This window comes from Pyrgilauda ruficollis, unplaced genomic scaffold (assembly GCF_017590135.1).
Source record: "Pyrgilauda ruficollis isolate IOZ18807 unplaced genomic scaffold, ASM1759013v1 scaffold158, whole genome shotgun sequence".
Taxonomy (NCBI): domain Eukaryota; kingdom Metazoa; phylum Chordata; class Aves; order Passeriformes; family Passeridae; genus Pyrgilauda; species Pyrgilauda ruficollis.
In genome coordinates, this window is record NW_024514543.1 from 608,894 (window position 1) to 630,724 (window position 21,831).

General features: G+C 44.9%; 1 protein-coding gene across 1 annotated transcript in view; it reads left to right on the plus strand.

The window, feature by feature from the left end:
* The first annotated feature begins 5,121 nt into the window (after positions 1-5,121).
* GUCY2F (guanylate cyclase 2F, retinal) overlaps positions 5,122-21,831 on the plus strand; it is a 94,882-nt gene continuing 78,172 nt past the window's right edge. Inside the window, 2 exon segments of the mRNA XM_041461933.1 lie at positions 5,122-5,320; positions 5,558-5,746. Of these exon segments, the coding sequence (XP_041317867.1) occupies positions 5,122-5,320; positions 5,558-5,746 (388 nt within the window).

The window sequence follows — 21,831 nt, forward strand, 5'->3', positions numbered from 1 at the left end:
TGCATGCCTGAGTAAGTAGACACGGCAATGAAATAAGCATAAAAATCTCAGTGGCAACTGAACAACAACTTTTTTCGCCTCTCAACCTCCCCCCAAATGCTTATACAATTGAAAATGAAATTGCACCTCTGGGCTGAGCTGCAGCAGTTCTCCTCAGAGGCCCCTTCAATACAATTGGCAAGGAATGGGTCTGCTGGCAAGCCTTACTCAGCTCGTGTTTGCAAAACGCTTTGGAAAGGAAAACTGCTGCGCAGCACTGAGTCATGCAGTTGTGACTGTGGAAAAGTGGAGCGTATGGAGCTTAGGAATGCATCTGGATGCCTTGTGGAGCACAACTGGGGCCTGTGGGTGAAGTGTAGAGTTCATATTAGCAACCATAACCAGGACTGAGTACTGGGGACTTCAACACTATAGACTGCTCTTGGAAAAGTGAAGTTTTGGGTGGTTTTGTTAGCAGAGCAGCCTGTTTGGGGCTGACAGGCATTGTGCTTTGGACATATATTCTGTCCCCAGGACAATGGCAGAAGTCTGGCTGTGCCCTGTGGAGGGAAGCACTGCTGCTCTGGATTAATGCTAACCTCGCCCAAAGGGAATTAATCTAGTCAGTAAAACCAAGTATTTAGAGAAAGACAAACAAGACCAAGTAATGTTTCCATTTCCAGGACAGTTCTCATCTCCCATATTGCCTGACTGCCAAAGTAACTGGTGCCCTTCCTATCTCCTGTTCCCACTGCTCTGCTGGTGATGAATCCCACTTGATGGGTGAGAAATTGGGGCAAAAGAGCCATTTTCAGGCCCCCTTTTCTGATGCTTCAGCTCAATAAGTAAGGAGCCACTTATCCGTTTCAGGACTCACAACAACCCATGAGTGGGTGGGTAAAATGGATGCTGTAGATGCCTCCTTTTTGTGTCTTCTCTATTTCTTCCAAAGAAGCTGACCCAAATATGCTATAAGCCACTGGATTTGAATCTGCACTTTAGGGAACCTGATAGTCTGTCTTTATGCTGCTTTTCTTCCAGTTATATAGTTCTGCACTTTTCTTTCTTTTCTTTTTTCTTTTTTTTTTTTCTTTTTTTTTTTTTTTTTTTTTTTTTTCTTTTTTTCCAAGATGGTGGAGGGAGGAGAGAGAGAGAGGAGAAAGGCCAACCAGGGGAAAAAAAGGTAGGTGCTTCTGTTAAAACTCCTTTGCTTTCTCTTTGGTATTGTCAGCTGTTCCAAGCAAACTTCCATCTGCAATATCAGTTTGGGTCTGCAGGGAGAGGTCTCTGTTAGCCAAACGATTATTCTTGGAATAATAAAAACTTGCAGCTGGAACCAGGAGTCTGGCTGGTGCAGACAATAAATCCAAGGAAGGCATACAGAAAGAAGAGATTGCTTTGTCTTGCCGTGCTCAGAAATCTCCCTGGCTGCGTGGCTGTGTGCTTTCACCCCCGTGCAGATCAAACCCTTCAAAATTAACACAGGTGCTGACGGGGAATAAAGCAAGAGAGTACAGAAGGAAAGCTTTACCTGAAATAACAGTGGTGCCTTTAGCAAGAGAGGAAGGTAGGCAGCCTGAAGCTTGCAGCCCTCTGTAACAACTTGTGTAAAGACTGAGGAATTGAAACAGAAACCAAAACAAAAATACCAGCCTGTAGTACTCTGCAGATTTGAGGATCTCCTAAGTTTTGGCCTGACTAATGCAGAGAACAATATCCCAGCAGATGCTGTTATAACAGAACAGCATAAAAACAGCAAGCTGGGATGACTTCAGAATGCATTAAAGCCTAGAATTCCCTTAAATGTGGGTTTGCATCCATTCCCTGCTCAGCAAACTGATATATGCAATGTGTGTGATTACCTGATCCCCAAATCTTTTTTATTCCCATGGGTCTCAAGACCTTTGCAAGCATTAACATGACAAAAGATGACACATCAGTACGTATATAAAGGACAATACAACATCTATCAGAATCCCTGTCAGAATCCTACAGCTTTGGAGCACTAGGATGTGGCCAGGAAAGCCTGGCTGGGGTCTAGGAAATGATGGGTGAGCCTAAGAGAATTAGGTATCTGATGTGTTTGAGCCTAGGCTCTGACCTTTGTACAGAGAGCAGGGAAAGAGTCTTTTAAATTTAATGATGCCCCTAGTCAGAATATATGCTGGTTAAGATTTAATCCAAAGGTGCTATGAATCCTCATCATAAAAGGATCCAACCCACTCAGGAAAATGCTTTTTTTAATCCACTACTCAATATTTTCCAAACTGGCACGGGCAACTACCCCTTCCCTCTCCTCACTCCCATTGGAGCCAGTGGCCCCTGGATGGTTAAACATTTTGAGGCACAGGGATGCTTGCTGCCGTGCTGTGTGTCTGAGGCAGCCAGTCTGCTTCAGGGCCTGGCAGAGGAACCAAATTCCTTGGCCTGGCCCTCAACCGCAAGTTCATCTTCACATACCAGGAGCAGGAAGACTGCTCCCAGCTTTTCACAGAGCTGGAGCTGCCACTGGACACCAAATCAAGAATAAATGACAAACAGTTACACATATTTTGTTTTTGACACCAATGCAAACAAAGATATTTTGCTTTTGCAACCACAAAATTTTGCCATTTACAAAGAATTCCTTGCATCTCCTCTAACACTCACTGTTCTCTTCTCTTCTTACCCCCCTCCTGTGCTTCATGTTCTTACTGAACTTCCCTCATCTCATCCCAGAGAAAAAAGCAGGAACAAAGCATATCCCTACCAAATCCCTGGCATCCTGGAGTCAAGTCAGTTGTGCGTATTGGTATTTTGAGGACATGCATGAAGAAAAGCCCAGGTGGACAGGGGTTATATCTGATTCAATCCGGACACTCCTGTCAAGTCCAGAACCAGAAGGAAAAAAGAACTTTAGCTGTTCAAGATTCCTCCCTCCCTACTGCATCCCAATATTGACACCATTCCCACCATTGTTCTCCTCTGCATTCTCGCCCCTTTGCTCATATTTAGTAAGATCTGAAATGCGAAGATCTGCAGCGCAAAAGGAATGGCAATAGAGGAGAGATTAGCTGGAATAGGAGGGCAGCTGTCAGAAGGTGTCTTTGTTGGTTCCCATCCCTTCTTGCAGCCCCAAGGGAGAAGTGGATCCCACTCTAAAACAAAGCTCCAGAGCCAACCACTGGTTACCAACAGAGTCTGGCCAGAGCCCGTCTCTATCAGACTTGGGCATCTCAGAGCCTCCTCAGCTCTACTTCCAAGTTTGGTGCAACTCTCTGAACACACATTTTAGGTCACATCACCTCTCACTGATTCCTTCAAGTGCTATTTCTCAGTGAGAGAAAGAAAAACAAACTGATGCTCATCTTTCCTTACTAGACCCTGCCCTGACAGCTCTTATACACCAGTCCTTGTTGTTTCCAGTACTCAAACATTGTGTGTTTTTTTCCCCAGCACCTCTGTGTAAACTGATACCAATCCCAGCAAGCTCTTTCTCTTGTTAAGGGGTTTAGTTTGCCAAACTGAAATTTGAGAAATTCAGACCAGAAAGAAATAGGAAGAGCAGTGGAAATTCCCCAGGGAACAGGATCAAAGAGAGAAGTGGGAGGTCCTCAAACACAAAACTGGGGGGACTTCCCACCAGACACAGTTTCATCTGACCAGCAGCAAGGAGTTTGCTTTAGGATCTTAGATAATATCCTCCTGGGATCTGTATCACTTGAAGAATGGATACATATTATCTGTAAAATATGAAGGTACTCTGCAGGCTGATTTTAGGGAAAAAAAAAAAACCTATCAAGAAATGAAAACAATTGATAAACAAGCTCTGAACATGACCATAGGAGGTATTTTAATCCTATCATTCCTTCCAGTAACTCCAGGACATTCAGTGGGAACCTCTCCATTGCCACTGAATTTATTGGAAAGGATTCAGTTACTGCCACAACAGCACAAGTGATAGGTAGATACAGAGGTAGATGGATGAAGACAGGGAGGGAGGAAAAGAGAGAGAGCACAAGCAATTGTGATTTTATTACTTCTGGCCGCATTACTCAGACTCTGAGTAAAACAAGATCAAAACTCTTTGCTAATCTGTATAGCTCCACATGTGTAGAAGTGTTAAGACAAACACTGGAAAATTCTTACACCAGGGTCTTGCTTTTCTTTATAGAAAATATTTGCAAATATTTAGGTTCTTAAATCTGAGAAGAGCCATGGCTGGTCCGTTCCATTCCAAAATGAAAGCTGCCTTTTTTGGGTGGTGAAACAGACTCAAGTACCCGAGCTGAAAACATACACCACCAAATGCTAGAGCAGGTGTAGGGTTCCCAGCCCATAGTCTCTGTCTGAAATAAGGAGGTTAATAGGTTAAATATGCCTCTTTGGCAAAATATTGCAAAGAAAGTATAGAGTTCTCACTTGCTTCCTGTATTTTGATTGCTTTTTACTTTTCACTGTCAAGTCATGAAATCATAAAGTTTTCACTATCTGGTGAAACAAGGGTGGGTATCAATAAGTTCCATATTGGACTTCTAGAGGGCAGACTTTGGCCTGTTCAAGAGACTAATTTGGAGAATACCTTGGGAAGCAGCCCTTAAAAACAAAGGAGTCCAGGAAGGATGGGTGTGCTTCAAAACAGAAATCTTGAAGGCAGAGGAACACACTGTCCCTGTGTGCTGAATGACAAGCTGTCGAGGAAAACCACTGGCCTGGATGGGCAAGAAGCTTTTGAAGAAACTAAGGATAAAAAAAAGGATGTATCGCCTTTGAAAGGAGGGTCAGGTTTATCAGGAAATCTTTAAGGGAGTTTCTAGGTCATGTAGGAAAAAAATTAGAGAGGCAAATGCCCAGTTAGAACTCAATCTGACCATTTCTGTAAGGACAATAAAAATATATTTATAAATACATTAATGGCAAAAGGAAGGGCAAGGACAACCTCCATTCTCTATTAGATGTGGGAGGGAATTTAGTAAGTAAAGATGAGGAAAAGGCAGAGGTACTGAACATCTTCTTTGCATCAAATTTCAACAGAAAAACAGGTTGTCCTCAGGACAGCTGTCCTCCTGGGTTGGTTGGTGGTACCAGGGAGCAGAATGGTCCCCCTATTATCCAGGAGGAGACAATCAGAGAACTGCTGAGCAGCTTGGATGTTCATAACCTATGGGCCCAGATGTGATCCATCCCAGGCTGATGAGGGAGCTGGCAGATGAGCCTGCAAAGCCACTCTCCATCATTTGCCGGCAGTCCTGGCTCACTGGTGAGGTTCCAGATGACTGGAAGCTGCCCAATGTGGCACTCATTCACAAAAAGGGTGGGAAGGAGGATCCTGGTAGGCCAGTGAGCCTGACCTCAGTACCAGGTAAGGTGATGGAACAGTTTATATTGAGTGCTATCACACAGCACTTACAGGGTGGCCAGGCTTTCAGACCCAGCCAGCATGGGTTTAGGAGGGGTAGTTCGTGTTTGACCAGCCTAGTCTCCTTCTATGACCAGGTGACCTGGTGGTACCAGGGAGCAGAATGGTCCCCCTATTATCCAGGAGGAGACAATCAGAGAACTGCTGAGCAGCTTGGATGTTCATAACCTATGGGCCCAGATGTGATCCATCCCAGGCTGATGAGGGAGCTGGCAGATGAGCCTGCAAAGCCACTCTCCATCATTTGCCGGCAGTCCTGGCTCACTGGTGAGGTTCCAGATGACTGGAAGCTGCCCAATGTGGCACCCATTCACAAAAAGGGTGGGAAGGAGGATCCTGGTAGGCCAGTGAGCCTGACCTCAGTACCAGGTAAGGTGATGGAACAGTTTATATTGAGTGCTATCACACAGCACTTACAGGGTGGCCAGGCTTTCAGACCCAGCCAGCATGGGTTTAGGAGGGGTAGTTCGTGTTTGACCAGCCTAGTCTCCTTCTATGACCAGGTGACCCACCTGGTGGATGCAGGAAAGGCTGTGGATGTTGTCTATTTAGACCTCAGCAAGGCCTTTGGCCCTGTCTCCCACAGCACACTCCTGGAGAAGCTGCAGCCCACGGCTTGGACAGGAGCACTCTGTGCTGGGTTAGGAACTGGCCGGATGCCAGGCCCAGGGAGGGCTGGTGAGCAGTGCTGCATCCAGCTGGGGCCAGGCACCAGTGGTGTCCTCAGGGATCTGTGCTGGGGCCTGGCCTGTTCCATGTTTTTATTGATGACATGGCTGAGAGGATCAAGTCCACTGTCAGGAAATTTACAGATGACAAGTCAAAGCCTGCCTGTTCTCAGGTCCTGAGACACAGGCCTTGAAGCCAAAGATGGGAAACATGCTCACCTTTGGATGGTTTGGGTGACAGTAGGTCAATGTGTGAGCTCTTGTGTCAAAGAACCATAGAATCATGGAACTATAGAATCATAGAATGGCCTGAGTTGGAAGAGAGCTTTGAGATCATTTAGTCCTGAAACCCCTGCCATTGCCAGAGACTCATTCCAGTAGATCAGATCGCTCAAAGTCCTTTCCATCTGAGCACTGTTGAGAGCCAAACTGCTCTGCTGGGTGGGTAGGTACCTCCTTCAACTACAGCAGTCTCCTGTCATGAACACCTCTGGAAGTTTTAGGGCTCTCCAGACCATAGCAAGGACCTCACCAGGGGTGCCCAGGCTGTTCTGAATTGGTAAATAGACACCTCTCTTACTGCTGGGGAGACAACCATGGCTCTGAGTTAACTGAGCAAAGACACAATGCACAGAATAGGAAAATATTGAGCTTGGTGGCTTTGGCTCAAGCAGAGAGCATTTTTCTCACGCTAACAGCCTTTCAGAGCTGACTTCAGCAGGTACCTCCTGGCTGTACCTTAACAGGAACTTCAGCTCAGGGAAAAAACTCTCTAGAGGAATGAAGAAGGCATTCATCCCCACCAGCAGCTGGTACATGTGAACTTGGGTGCCTAATTCAGTTTTGAGAATCTTTACATCTCCTTTTTGTGCCTCTTTGAACAGGGGAAACATGGCTATATGCTGACCACACTGGATGTCCTGCAAAGCTCTTCTCAAAAAACACCCCTTCTGTCTCTCCTCATATTGCAGGAGAGCTTTTGCTTGGATCAGAAAAGAGCAGAACAGGTCTAGCCCAGGCTTAGAGTGAAGGTCAGAAAACTGTTGCTTTTTTACAAGACTGACATTCTGTCGTCATTCTTTCTGCCGCTTCCCACCTTTCATAGGACAGCTCAGTATTACAGCTTCCTGTTAATTATTCATCCCAGCCTGTATTTGCTTAGGTAAAGTTCACATCATGAATTGCCTGAACCCGCCTGATCTGGTCTCCCTGGGCTGTAAATTGGCAAGAGCTGAGACAGTGGTGACGAACGATGGCCACAATGAACAGGCAGTTCTTACTTTCTTATATAAGCAGTTTCAGGACATTTTGCAATGGTTTCAAGCACTCGTGAACTTTGCTTCCCATTTTTACCTTCACTGTGCCTGGCCGTGGCATCACCGTGTTCCAGAGGGGTTTATTAGGTCTAGACTTAAATTATGGGTGTCATATGAGTGAAATAAAACACAAGTCAGTAAGGTAATGATTAAAGAACAATCTCAGGTCCTGCAGGTCCCTCTCTTCCTTGTAGGATGATGAGCTGTGTGGTGAGATGGGGCATGGGAGAAATGAAGGATGCATGGAAAGTGGGTTACTGGAGGGGTCCCTTGGACCTTTCACCTTTTATGCAGCCCCTCTTCTGGGTACCCCAGACTGGGAGTGACAGAATCACAGGAAGGAGGTACCAGGGCATGGAAATGAGGTTCAGTGTGGGTTTTGAGGGGTTGTGAGCTGAGCTCAAATTATCCTGGGCTTTTCAACCTGATTTAACTTCATAGGAGTCACATAAACCTTACTTGTTTGAACACTTTAAAGAGGAGTAACATAACCGGTTTCAAGAGATGCACAACAACAGAAAGCCAGCACAGACAAAATGAATGAATGCAGCCCCTGAAGCATCAGGGACTAATGCACTGGAGTGGGAAACATCTGCTTTACATGAAGAAGGTCAAAAGGGGCTACTAGCCAGGAAAGGAATTTGTGATCACAGTAAAAATATCCCTGAAATGTCTGAACACATCTTAGTCAGGAGCAGAAGAGACAGCAGAGATGAAGCTGGATTGCTTTCTTAGGGCAACACTGCACATTAGATGCTTAGTGCTAACTGCTCTAAATAGTGCTCTATTCTGCTTGGAGGAGCAATTTGACATCCCAGGCACTTTGGTGTGATTGCACCATAGGCAATGACAGGAATTCTTCTTCATTGTCTGAGCTTGAAGGTAGAAGGTAATGGAGTGTCAGGACTGTGGGAAAGAGCATCCTCTGGAATTAGACATGGTAAACATGCTTTTGCTGCAGTAACCAGCCCTGCTGGAGGGGTAGGGAGATTAGATTTCTGTAAGCTTCACCTCCCTGAAGGAAGCATGTAGCCAGGTAGGGATTGGTGTCTTCTCCCAGGTAACAAGTGACAGGACCAGAAGAATTGGCTTCAAGTTCAAGTTCAAGTGGCTTTTATGTTGGACATTAGGAAAAATTTTCTCCCCAAGATGTCATCAGGCATTGGAACAGGTTACCCAGAGAAGAGGGGGAGTCACCACCCCTGAAGTGTTCAAATGCATGTAGATGTGGTAGCTGGGGACAGGGTTTAGTGGTGGGCTTGGCAGTGCTGGTTAATGGTTGAACTTGATTGTCTTGGAGGTCTTTTACTTCCTAAATGATTCTAAGACCTGAAGGTTGCCCAGTTGCAGCTCCAGACTAGGGGTTGAATAATACCCATGTGCAAATCTTGGGATGGTACTGTACAGGAGATGAAGGCACGATGATGCAGGGTTCCCTGACTCCTGACCCACTCAGCATCCTTTATCCTGTTTGCTCAGCTCTGGCTTTTTCCACTCTGGAGGAATTTGCCTAAACAGAAAAGTGATGGTGGTGGGCAATAGCTGCCTCTCTCCCCTAAAAAGGGTCACATCTATTTAATGAGGCAGGTAAATAAATCAAGGGGTTTATTACTAATATAGTGGGTAAATATGTTGTTATTAAGCATCTCTGGAAAACACAGCATTTTGATTAAGTGGCCTAATTTCCAGTGTGAAATACCTGACAACTTACTGCATTAAGTAAATAGCTGGCAGATAAAACCCAGGGCTGACACTGAGCATTGCTCTGCTTCCATTTTTGTGGGTGTGTGTGTGGGTGTCCTATACATTCATGCTCTCCTCTGTCTTACAGAGCCAGTTTTTTGAGCTGGGATAACCTCTAAGTGGATTGTATCAGGGTATGATCCAGAAATGCTCCCGTAAGAGCTGTTGAAGGGGAGGAGTGCCTGTTGCCCTCCTGGGACTTCTCAGGGACATGTGAGAATGAGCTTAGCCCCAGGGTTAGATGACCCTGGTGTGGTACCCAGATGGATTCCATGGGTACCCCAAGAGCATCACTCTGTGCTTCTACTTTCAGCCCAAAATCACTTGCTTGCTCCTTTTCCCACGTTGCCTTTGGCTTCCAGACTTCAGCCGTGGTACAGGGCCATGTGTGGGGTACCATCTTCTGCTGGGATGAGGCCTCGTCTGTCAGTGGGACAGGGTCTTCCTCCCATCTCCTCACCCTGATTACAGGGGAAGGAGTTACCCTATATTGTCATAGCCGAGGAAAATATATTTTGGAAAGGACTCAGCTTCTTCCTCCTTCTGAGAGATATTAAAGAAGTCCAGAATTTTAAGTGCTCTTCTCTCAGCCCTGTGGCTCTTCCAAAAATCTGCCTCCTTTCTCTGGAAGCTGTCCCAGCTCCAGACTCAGCAAACACTAGATGTGTCAGTGAAAAGAGGAAAAAACCAACATGAACCAACAAGTGCAGAAACATCCAAGCCCCATATGAAACAAAAAGGGGCTTTACAAAGCCTAACAAAGGCTCATGCTCCCTTATAAAAGTTACTATTTAGATTTTTTTTTTCTTCAACTTTCATTTCTTAACTTCCTCAGACATTTTGTGGGCTTTGATGGAAGGTGGGTGCTCTCTGTTGCTCTCTGTCCTGACAAAAGCCAGCTCTGGTCCTGCAGTCCCTGTCCCAGTAAAGCCCCTGTTGTCTCAAGAACTCTTGAGGGAAAGTTTGCTGCAACTGCTTGGCCGGGCGCATGGCCAGCAAAGCCAGCCCCTCTGGGCTCATCAGGAGAGACCTTGTACTACATTTTCCACTATACTTATCTAATCTTGGCTTGCGTCCATCTAGTGTTTGTGCAGTAATTACCTCACTAGGCAAAACAGTTCCACTGCCTAATTGTCTGCACTCTCAGGAAATTGTTCCTAATAGCCAGCTAAATTTAATCTCCCCTTCCTTGCTCGATCCACCGTGGCTAAACCTGCACAGCCCCTCTCCCTCTGCTCACAGTCCCGTACATGAAGTGATTGCATGGTGTTATCTGCTCTTATTTCTCTAGGCTAAACAAGCAAAATCATTTTCTAGAATTCATGTGAGTCACAACCATTGTTCTTAACTCATTTTCCTTGGCTGGTTCGAAGTTCTTTCTGCAGTCTTGCAGACCACATCCAAAACTCCAAAACTCCCCTTGAACTTGGGAGTTCAGCTCCCAAGTGCATTGAGCTCATGAATCAGGTTACCACAAAACAGCTTTTCCTTACAAAAACAGGAATGTGAAAAGAAGATACTATTTTTTTAAGCTTCACCAAGACCTTGAACCCTAGAACCATGTCATTGATTAGGTTGGAAAAGCCCTCTAAGGTCATTGAGTACAACCACTAACCCAGCACTGCCAAGCCACCACTAAACCATGTCCCCAAGTGCCACACCTACACCTCCAGACATGGTGATTTCATCAACACCTCTGGTGCTTGGCAACCCTTCTGGGGAAGAATTTTTTCCTAGTAACCAATCTAAACCTTCTCTGGTGCAACTTAAGGCCATTTCGTCTTGTCCTATCACTTGTAACTTGGAAGAAAAGACTGACCCCCACCTGCCTACACCCTCTTGTAGAGAGCAGTAAGGTTCCCCTGAGCCTCCTTTTCTCCAGGCTAAACACTCCCAACTTCCTCAGCTTTTCCTCATCAGACTTGTGCTCCCGACCTTCCTCAGCTCCACTGCCCTTCTCTGGACACACTTCAGCACCTCAATGTCTTACTTCAGCACCTCAATGTCTTTCTTGTCATAAGGGGCCTCAAGAGTTTTCTTTGAATTATTACTCAGTGGCTTTCAATGGTTGATATATCCTTCATTTTCCTAGTGTAAGGTAAATGTTTGCAGATGATCAAGAAAATGGATTTTTAAACAAAATGTCATGTAGTTTACTAAATGAGTTGGCACTTCAGATTCCCACCAGCTTGAATTTACAAATATTTTTGGTGAGGTAGTACGTGTCAGGGACACTTCTATGTAGCTTCTCAACTTGAAGGCTTTCCCAAGAGCCTTGAGGACAGCAGCAGAGAAAATCCTAAATCATTAAGTCCTTATTTTGGGCTGAAGAAGTTAATGATATTTTAGGTCTGTGTGCTGGAGGTCAGTGTTAGAGAAGAGCAAAGCTGAGGGCCAGGTGAAGCAAGGATCCAATGGGGTTCTCCTGTGGTGTGTGCTGTGCAGGGATTTAAAAGGTGTGCATTGAGGGAAGTTATCAGGGACATCAGGGAAATTCATATTTGGCAGCCATTGAATGAGGAGAGAATGGTGCACGGACCTTGCTGGAGAACTGCCACAAGAGAAAGGACAGAACCTCTTTTCCAGGCGCAGTCCCCTGAGAGAGAAGATGGCCTTTCCTTGCAGCCCTTTGCCATTTCAGAGGACTGAGGAACCCTATCTTGAATTGTATCCATCTTCTATTCAACAGGACAACAGCAGAGTCAGGGTCAGGGTCAGGGTTAGCCAAGTATCTCAGTGGGACTGCTTGGGAGGCAAGTTTCTGTTGCCTGTCCCTCTTGTCTGCTCTGGTGAGACTCCCAAATGTGTCCTTTGCCACAGCTCCGTGATGCAGAATCCACACCCCCACACATACACAGGCAGCCTGCTTCATAGAAGCTCTATGTACCTGCACTGATTTCTCCACCAGCTCTTTTTCAAGAAGCTTCTAATTGCTATTTTCCAGTTCACAGACATATGCAACTGGCCCAGTGGAGCTTCATGGTGGGTGCAGGTGGGAGGAAAAAGGGTTGTGTGCAAACTAAGGGGATTGCACCACCCTGGTAGAACCAGTTTCCCCAAAGAGCTGTATCCTGCTGGGCTGTTAACACCTCTGTGCAGGCACCTTCCCATGTCTTTCACATCTCTGCTATCCCCAAACTCTATTGGGAAGGGAGCTTTTTTTCTCCCTGTGAAAGCTTGTAGCTGATGGGGAAGCTGGGATCTCTCCAAGCACCTTCTCCTGCCTGGGGTCTCAGAAGTGGCAAATCTGCTTCAGCACTGCACGGGCTTCCATGGAGGGCTTAACCCTGATCCTTATCACCAAGGACTGCTTGGAGTGCAGGCACAGCTGGCATGTGCTGATAGCTAAGCCACAAGCTAAGGAGTTTGCCCCCACTCTGCCTTTAGGTCTCCAAGTATTTGGCTTAGGGGTTTCACCCCTGTTTCTGCAGGACCCAGTGCAAAAACTTCAGTTTATGCTGGGAACTCATGCATTCCCTTATTAAAGGTACTCCATAGCAATAAAGAAGAGGATCAAGGGCATGAAGGGGGTGTTACCACCAACCTACATGCTGAAATGTTTTGAGAGATGATTGTAGATGAAAAGGGAAAGCGTCTGTGTTAACTTCTCCAACTCACAATGAGTCTTTGGTCTCAACAGCTGATGGAAAGACCATTCACACTCCTGACAGCAAACAATGTGTATGTCATATTGAAACCAGGGGAGGCAGGAAACACAGAGCCCCATGGTGCTGTTGTTGAATAAAGCCATTTTTCAGAGGCAGGACTGGGTTTTAAAACAGAGCCCTGGCTTGTGAAAAAAACTGACTCAGTATCTGCTGAGATCTGTAGGGTCCCAGGGAGGAAGCCAGCTCTGGGAGGAATTTTTGTTATGGTAGGAACCTCTAGTTAGTTTTCTGTAGCAAAACCATTCACAACCACGGACACGCACACACAAATGTGCACATACACAAACTCACACACACAAATTCTCATGACTTTTCCCTAATGGGAAGAAATTTAGTGATCAACATTTTGGCTCTTTTCAAACCGCTTTGAAGTCAGAAGCCGAGGTTTCCTAGTTGTTTTTTCTAAAGCTCTTTGCAACTGCTGGCATATGCTGCACATATGGTTTTAATGTGATTAGACTTCCGATCTGGGTTATTTTTCCTTTCAGACTTGACAAACTACCTACTTACCAGCCACATATCCATGAGGAAGGGACTTTTAATAAGTTTCCCACAAAGAAATGTACTTCTGCAGATTCATTAAGCAAATATTAATCTCTCCTTTTGATTTCTTTTTCCTCCCTTTGAAATATGTGGGAATTTGCCGAAAGCGGGGAAACTTTAGGTGGGACCATGCTTTCCTTCCCTGAATGCCCTCAAGAAAAATTACTCAAGGGTGATTACACATCTTTGCAGGTGCACTGGGAATTCACACACCACTTGGTCTAGTAAGACAGCCTGCATCTGCGAGAATGGAGCTGAGTTATTTTTTGTAGCATGAAAAATGTCTGGAGGCCTTGGTGGCAAATGAGATGCCCATGGGCAAGATGAGACTTGTGGCAGCGCTGGGAATTCAGCCCCATCTCCCAAAGAAGATGTGTGGTCCGCTGCTGTCATGGAGATCAATGCAGACAGCACAGATCCTCTCTGGGGTTTCCTCCTCAATACCATTATCGGGGTTAGGGGTTTGTCATTAACACCTTCAAGGTAGCAGTGACAGGTCAGGACCTTCACATCTTGGAGACTACTGGAATCTGCATGAATCAATAGCCACAGGTGAAGTTCCTTCTCACTCTTTTGGCTATTCTGAAGATCTCAGTTGGAGTGAATTGCCAGAACAGCCCACCCAGAGAACAGACCCTGCAGCACAGAGGTTGCTACTGGTGCCCAAAGTGTATCAACCTCTATGGTGCTTATGAAATTTTGGCCATCTCGTTTTTTTTCTGCACACCTCTGATCTCACACCTTCGTACAATCATAGAAAGGTTGGTGCCTCACCACCCTTATAGTAAAGAAGGTTTTCCTAATATATAATCCAAATCTCTCATCTTTCACTTTGAAACCATTCTGGTATCATTTCATTTTGCCCTATTAAAATCTTGTAGTTCTGCCATTTCTTATTCCCCTTAAAATGCCGAATCCTACATTGAGCTCTGCTAGTCTTACCCATGTAGTAGTTATCCTTGAGTGATTCCTGTGGCTATGAATCCTACAGGCTCATTAGACACAGGGTAAAATCAGAAGAGCTGGTGTGAAAATGCTTCCTACCCTTTCCACCCCCTCTGCAACTAAGCAGTCCTGAAGGAACCTGTTTCAGGAGCCTTGTTTTATTGTATATGCTCTAGTTCGTTGCTGGGGTCTTTTTCCAGTAGTGAACTTTGCATTTACCCACACTGATAAAAATGGTTGTGAACTTTCCTGACCCATGGCCTGTAGATTATGAAGTTCATGAGATATATGATTAACCCCGGGCTGCGAAGTTTCTAGACTGAAGTCAGCTGATAAAAGCAGAATGTGAAATCACTGCTGTGCTCACTTTGCCAAGATAATATTTTACTATCAGTGAGTTTCTAAACGCTTGCAAAGTACTTATGTAAGAGAAGAATAAAGGTCAGGCAAATACCTGGGTAGTCATGAGGGAAGGGGAAAAGACTGTAGGTGCAGAGATATACAGAATATTTTGACTAGTTAATAAAACTCTTTGATAAGAAAGTGCTGGCGTCACACCCTCGGCTCTCTGGCAAACAAGAAGTTTTTTATGACAGAAATAAAGTAATGAGTAAGCAAGATTTACTCTTGAGATTTCCACTGAAAATATGTCTTGTACAATCATGCTACTTTATGCAACACCAGCTACTCTACCAGTCCAACAGGCATTTTTAAACTGGCTTGCCAGCACAATCTCAGCTTTCCTCTCCATGTACCCTTTCTATCTCTTGGAAATAAGCACCTTTTTCCCTTCATTATTTTCACCTCTACCCTGAAGGTGCCTACACGTAGGAGGTAGTCTAATTTGTATACTCTAATTAAATGCAATACACTTTTTCTCAAAGTTTGCTGTTCTCACTTTAGCCTTAAAGAAGCTGGTGCACCCAATATCTGGCAGTGTCAGCTGTATCAGCTGGGTAATAAAGCAATGCTCATGTTGCAAACCCTTTCCAACTCAGCTGATTTGGTGTTTCATGTCGTTTGCGTGCCTCAAACTCTGTTAGGACAACCTAGGTTAACCTCTGTCAATCTTCAGCCCTTGCCTTTGTGACCTCAATTGTCAAGATGCCAAGTGGGGTTTAGATGACAGGTCACCAAAGTGTCCTACTCTGCATGAAAAGAGCAAAGCTTTAACACATGAACTGTGGCATACTGGGGCTTGATGGGATGTGGGAGTCATGTCCTGTGAAGACAGGCTGAGGGGGTTGGGGTTATTTAGCCTGGAGAAGAGAAGGCAAGGGATACATTCTAGAATCTTCCAGTACCTAAGGGGGGCATGTATAAAAGATGGAGAGTGACTTCTACATGTTCAGAAGCTGATTGGAGAAGGGGGAATGGTTTTAAACTGAAGGAGGGGAGATTTAGACTAGATGTTAAGAGGAAATTCTTTAGTGTGAGGGTGGTGAGGCACTGGCACAGATTGCCCAGCGAGCTTGTGGCTGCCCCAAGGGTTCAAGGTCAGGTTGGAGGGGTCCTGGTCAACCTGATCTAGTGGGTGGCAACCCTGCCCATGGCAGGGGGATTGGAACTCGATGGTCCCTTCCAACCCAAACCATTCTACCATTCTATGACTCTATGATTTCCCTTCCAGTTCCAGGTTGGGTGGCCTGGCTTGGGGCACACACGCTCCACTGACATTCCCATTCATTTTGCGTGACTCTTGGTGGCATCTGGGCACATTGTGCCTTGGTGAGATCTGAGCAAATTAAAGGTTAATTTGTGATAGTGTCACTGAGCAACAGCCCGTTCCTTAGCTGTCAAGGGGTCAAGAAGCAGAGTTTTTTGGGTAATAAAAGGTAATAAAATATCTCTGAACTAACAGCAAAATTCAGATTTATCAGCTGCCTGTCACATACATCAGCCAGTTCCCTTTGCTGAGAACCACCCATTACTTTCTACTGACTACAAAGTAATAAATGCCAGGTCAATGACATGTCTGAGCATCAAACAGTTGTATTGCAGAGTTTCACATCACAATAAAGTGGTTGTAAATATAGCATTTTGCTCAAGGCTGCAAAGCTCCAAGTGGTCTGAGCATGCTGGGTTTTTTCTAATAGGCAGCTCTGTTGATGAAGTGGTGGGACAAGGACTTTTTCCTCTGCAAAGGTCATTCTGGGAAATCCTATTTGTTTAACCATCAGTTGCCCTGTCAGGACAGTTCACCAAAAGTGTATCACCAGTGTTCTGCTCCTTTGGAAAGCCAAGGGGAAATTCAGACAAACCTTCAATTTAAAAATTATTAGCACATTTGCAATTCTTGATGACAACATAGAGAGCTCTTTAATCACCAGGAATGAACTTGTGGACCTACAGAGTATCTTTAGCTGCAAAACACTTGCGTTTTTTGTAGGAAAATGAGACATGTCAGAAGGAATATTTTACAAAATAACTACATCCTGTTTTGAAGATATTTAAACTAAGATTTATCAAAAAGTTAACCTAAATGAAACATCAGATGATGTCCCCACGTGTTCTGATGCTTCAGGAGCCCACATCTGTGGACTCAGCAGCCTGAGGATCGCAGAAGGGATTTGCCTTCATGTCTGTACAACACTGATGTACAGTACAGGGCCCAAACTCCCTTGGGGGAATGGAGAGCTGCCATCTTGTGCCTTTCTGCAGCCACCAGCAGCAATAAGTTCCCGTGCAGGTTTGCTGCCTCGCTGTATAAGGCTGATACTGGATGACACCCTTTCTGGTGTCCTCAGGACATGCCTAAATCCAACTGTGGGAAGGGGAGAAATTCAGCTTGAGGCTCTCACCTTTCTCAGTATTATAGGAGAATTTGGGTTGCAAGGAACCTTAGGAGGTGCCAAGCAGGGGTGGGTACACTCCAAGCAGGGGTGGATACAAGCCTGTGGAAGTACACTATGAATGCCTTTTCAGGTGTTCATAGTAGGTATTAGCTTCACCCCAGCTGGCAGACAGAGATAGTCTGGTCTGAATCATCCCTGGCTGTCAAGAATATTCAGTTTCCAAAATGTGTGCCCTGAATATGGCCCCAATGCATTCATGCCCTCAGGTCTTAAATCTCCTCAGCTTCCAGTTAGGAGTCAGTGGGAATGTACCCACAGGCATCTTTCCCCTTTCTTAAACATCAGCCATATAGCAGACAGGCTGCCCACGGCACTGTGAAACGTGGAGATCCCAACCTGATTTATTACCAGGGATCTGCTCATTAAAGATGCATACTTTCCAGAAGTCCTCATGCAAACAAAGAACAGCTTCCACAGGCTCTTAGAAGAAAAATCATCATTTCCACAGTCCATGCAGTATTTCTCTGACAATATGCTCACAGTGTCTTTCAGCCCAGCAGCCAAGGTTACAGCAAATGCCTTATTTCAGCCTTGCAAACTAACACCCCTGGTTTAACATTGCTTTAAGGAAATCTTGGTGAGGACTCAGAGGGGGAAAAAAAGAAACGAAAAGGGACAAATATACACTATCTGTCTGACGAAGCTGTTAATTTTACACTGACGACAGCAAAGCCCTGAGGTGTCAGAGTGCTCTTTGCTGATGGTTGACAGAGACTTCATTCACAGCATTAAAATTGTGGCCCTCTTGTAGCATTCAAGGTCCCTTGGTCTTCCTATGTAGAAATGCCCTTGAGGGCAGCATTTGCTTTCCCATGCTTTTGGCAGGTCAGGGCCTGAGGCATCAAAAATTCCCGGGACACACGTCATCAAGCCCAGTGAGGTCAAAGGATTCATTGTGTGTGAAAGCTTTGGTTAGAGAAGGATTTGCAAAATCAAACCATGACTGACTGTGAATTGTGCTGGCTCAGAGTAGCCACATCCCTGGGATGTGAGAGTTGCTTGTTGCAAGTACAGTGGGAAGAACTTGGAGGTGTATTAGGTTTTAACCCTGATGTCTGCTTGCCACGGTCAGATGAAATTTATGTTAAAGGATTGAACTTAACTGCCTTTTTTTCTAAAACAAAACAAAGCAAAGCAAAGCAAAGCAAAGCAAAGCAAAGCAAAACAAAACAAAGCAAAGCAAAGCAAAGCAAAGCAAAGCAAAGCAAAGCAAAGCAAAACAAAACAAAACAAAAAACCACAAACAAACAAACAAACAAAAGCAAACGCAAAAACCACCAGCATGGATCCTGTATTATCTGCAAGAAAGAACTGACTGTGGTGCTCCTTTTATCCTCATGATCATCTTCACTCATGGTCATCTAGATCTGTTCCCATCCTCTCATTATTTGGGTGAGTGAGATCGGGCACTTCCCTAGTTCTTTGTTGTGAAACACCAGGAAAAAGAAAGCAAACCCTGGTTTCCTACCTGTTCATGGAAACACAGAACCATTAATGTTGGAAAATACATCTAAGAACATGGAGTCCAACCATTAACGGAGCACTGCTAAGCCCACCACTAAACCAAGTCCCCAAGTGTCACATTTTTATGCCTTTTAAATGCTTTTTGAGGAATAGTGACTTCACCACTGTCCTGTGCTGCCTGTTCCTGTACTGCTCATCTCAGAGGAATTCCTTAGGCAATTGTATATCCTGCCTTATTTATGAACTGAGCCCAGTAAATTGTAATTGGTCTAAGCAGATTTTCAGAAAAAATATCAACTTTAAATTTCCAAAAGAAAAAGTTCATGTGTTCAAACAGTTAACCACTTCTTTGTTATTTCTGTCTCTACCTTCAGGTTAGTGCATCCGTTCCTATTAGATCAGCAGATCTCACTTGTGCACTCATATATCTGTCTTAAATACAACTTCCAAGGGTATGTCCTTAAGGAAAAACAGTAGCCAAGTGCATCTGGAGATGCTGGATGGGCTACATAACACCTTTGGCTCCCTTGCTTCACAGCAAAGTGCCTGCTCACTGGGGCTCACTAGACTGTATTTCAACTTGAGTCTCACACCTTTGATTTCCTGGCAAAATGCTGTTGTTGTTCCAGCATCAATCTCCAAAGGACCTTTCCTAACTGCTCTGCCTCTGTTCAAGTCATTAGCTGGAAACTTGGACTCAATCCTATAAATGTGTGACCCTCCCTGCCATTGATTGCTACCCTCCAAGTGACAGATTCAAAAACACCAAAAGGAGAACGTGACTGAGAGAACATTTTGGGAATGGTGGGAGTTCAGGAAGTGCTATATTCCTGTAAAGAAAAGCCTGCACTCATGGGAAAAACTGTGCACAACAAAGCATGGCCCAGCTCCAGAAAGGTCTTGAAAAAAACAGCAGAAAACCTTCTTTTTCATGCTAAACCCTTCCTTGTTGGTTTTAACCAACACTGATAACAAAATAAAGACAAAATAAAACAAATTCTCTTCTTTAGTAACAGGGGTCTTATAATTGCACAACCTCTTCATGCCTTCAAAGAGCTCCTTTGACATATTTCTGCTGGCATTGAGCACTTTCCTTCCATGTGATTGGCTCTTATTTCCCTTCCTTTTCCTCAGCCTCACTTGTACCATCACTTCATGCAAAATATTTAACCCAGCCAACCTCCTTTTGATATATCTATTTCCATTCTTTCCAAGGGCCCAGAGTTCTTTGACTTGGATTGTTTTTAGAACCAGTCTGTGAAATGGGACAGGGGGACGAAGGGAAGAGTTCCTCCAAATCAGCAATGTCGGCACAACTGTCCCTGCACAGCATCTGATAAAAACACTAGGGTCAGGGAAATGGGCTGATTCAGCCTGAATGATTGGGATGAGAAAAGCCCCAATTTGCTTGGCTCAGCACAATATTTTGGGCCAGTGCCCTGGAGGATTATTACTGCAATATCCTTCCAGATCAAGCCCAGATATCAACAGGAGCCCGTCTTCCTGTTTACTGTGCAGCTGAACAAGGCATGGAAGCAACATGCAATCATCTAAGGCATTTCAAAGCATTTAAGGAATTTCATGAATGCCAGCTACACTGGCAAAAGGCTTCCTCTCCTGTGATACAACATAGTTGCCCAAGGATACTTCTGTGAGACATATACTGTCTAAGGAGTCAAGGCTGACTGAATCCAGTTGTTGTGCCCTAATCTCCCGGAGGTCCACAGAGTAACTTCCCTCCTGCAGAGGGAAATGGTGGAATCACCATCCCTGGAAGGATCGAAAATAATGGTAGATGTTGTGCTTGGGGACATGGCTTAGTGGTGGCATTGGTGGTCTTAGGTTAATAGCTGGACTCAGTGATCTTCGAGGTCTTTTCCAACCAAAATGATTCTATGATACTTGGCATTCTCTCAGTAGGTAAGGTTGTTGAGCAAGTTGTTGGTGATAAAGGAAATGTTTGGCTAGCGGTGACATGTCTGGCTTTCCAGGATCCTGCCAGATATGCTGGAAACAGAACCAAAGATTTTTGGGTGCACTGGGCACATTGCTGCCCAAGAAGCTGCACCAACCACTCTGGGAGCTCTAGAGCATCATGTTCTGCATCCAGCCTAGATACCGTCAGGTAGCTTGAGGGACATCACAGGGGAGGAACCAGCCACGTGGAGGTGTGTCCTTATTCTTTTGGTCTTGGACATCAGGGTCTGAAAGCCCCACTGGGTGGCTGGAATGGCTGATCTGATCATGTCCCTTTCACCTTAAGCATCATGGGCTCACTCCAACCAGCAACACATGCAGTGCTTTCTGCTGAACATTTATTTTGCATAAACACACACTGATCAATCAACATGAAGGGAATTAATGGCTTGTCCTGAATCCCACCCATAACATTTAGCAGCAACTGTTGGTTTTCACAGGTATTGACTGCTCCAAATCCCCAGATTCCATGGTTTTGTCTTGAAAACTATATTGCACTAGAACCCAAACCTGCACTCTGGAATTCATTTTAGAACTTAGAGAACATGAAAATGTGGATGCAAATATAAGTGACTCCCCAGGGCTTTCAGGATGAGTCCCTCTTGGAGTGCCTTTTGGGATTTGTGCCTCTCAAAGAAGAGTGAAAATCAGATGTAGTGATTTCCTCCCATTCTTTATACCATACACTTCATCATACTACACTACTCTGTGGTTACCCTGTCCCTGGAAGTGTTCAAGACCAGGCTGGATGGGGCTTTAAGCAGTCTGGCCTAGTGGAAGGTGTCCCTGATATATCAAATCACTCTGATGGTCGCTTTGGTGCACCTGCTTCTGTGGTTTTTGGGCTTCACAGTAGAGCTGAACTGGTTTCAAAGTGAAAAATTTGACAAATTGCACTTGCTTGTTCCCATGAACTTCCCATGTTCTGGGAAAGCCATCAAGTTGTCCTGACAGTGGAAATATACCTTTTCAAAAAGGCTCTCGGAGAAAGTGGAGCATTTGAGGAGCTCTTGCTTTTCCTCTCCTTTTTTATGTTAGGTTTGTAAACTGACACTCAACTCCCTCTGTGAATAAATAACATACAAAAAAGAAGTACCAGAACTTGGTTGAGAGCTGCTGCCACTGCATGTGACCACAGGATGGAATATGTACATTGGTCAACTAAGTAAACCCTAGAGGCCAAAAAAAATTTAAAAAATGTTGTAATATTCTTGGAAAGCGTAGTATTTGCATGGTCAGGGTCCAGTGAAGAGAGGAGAAGGAAAGGTAACATGA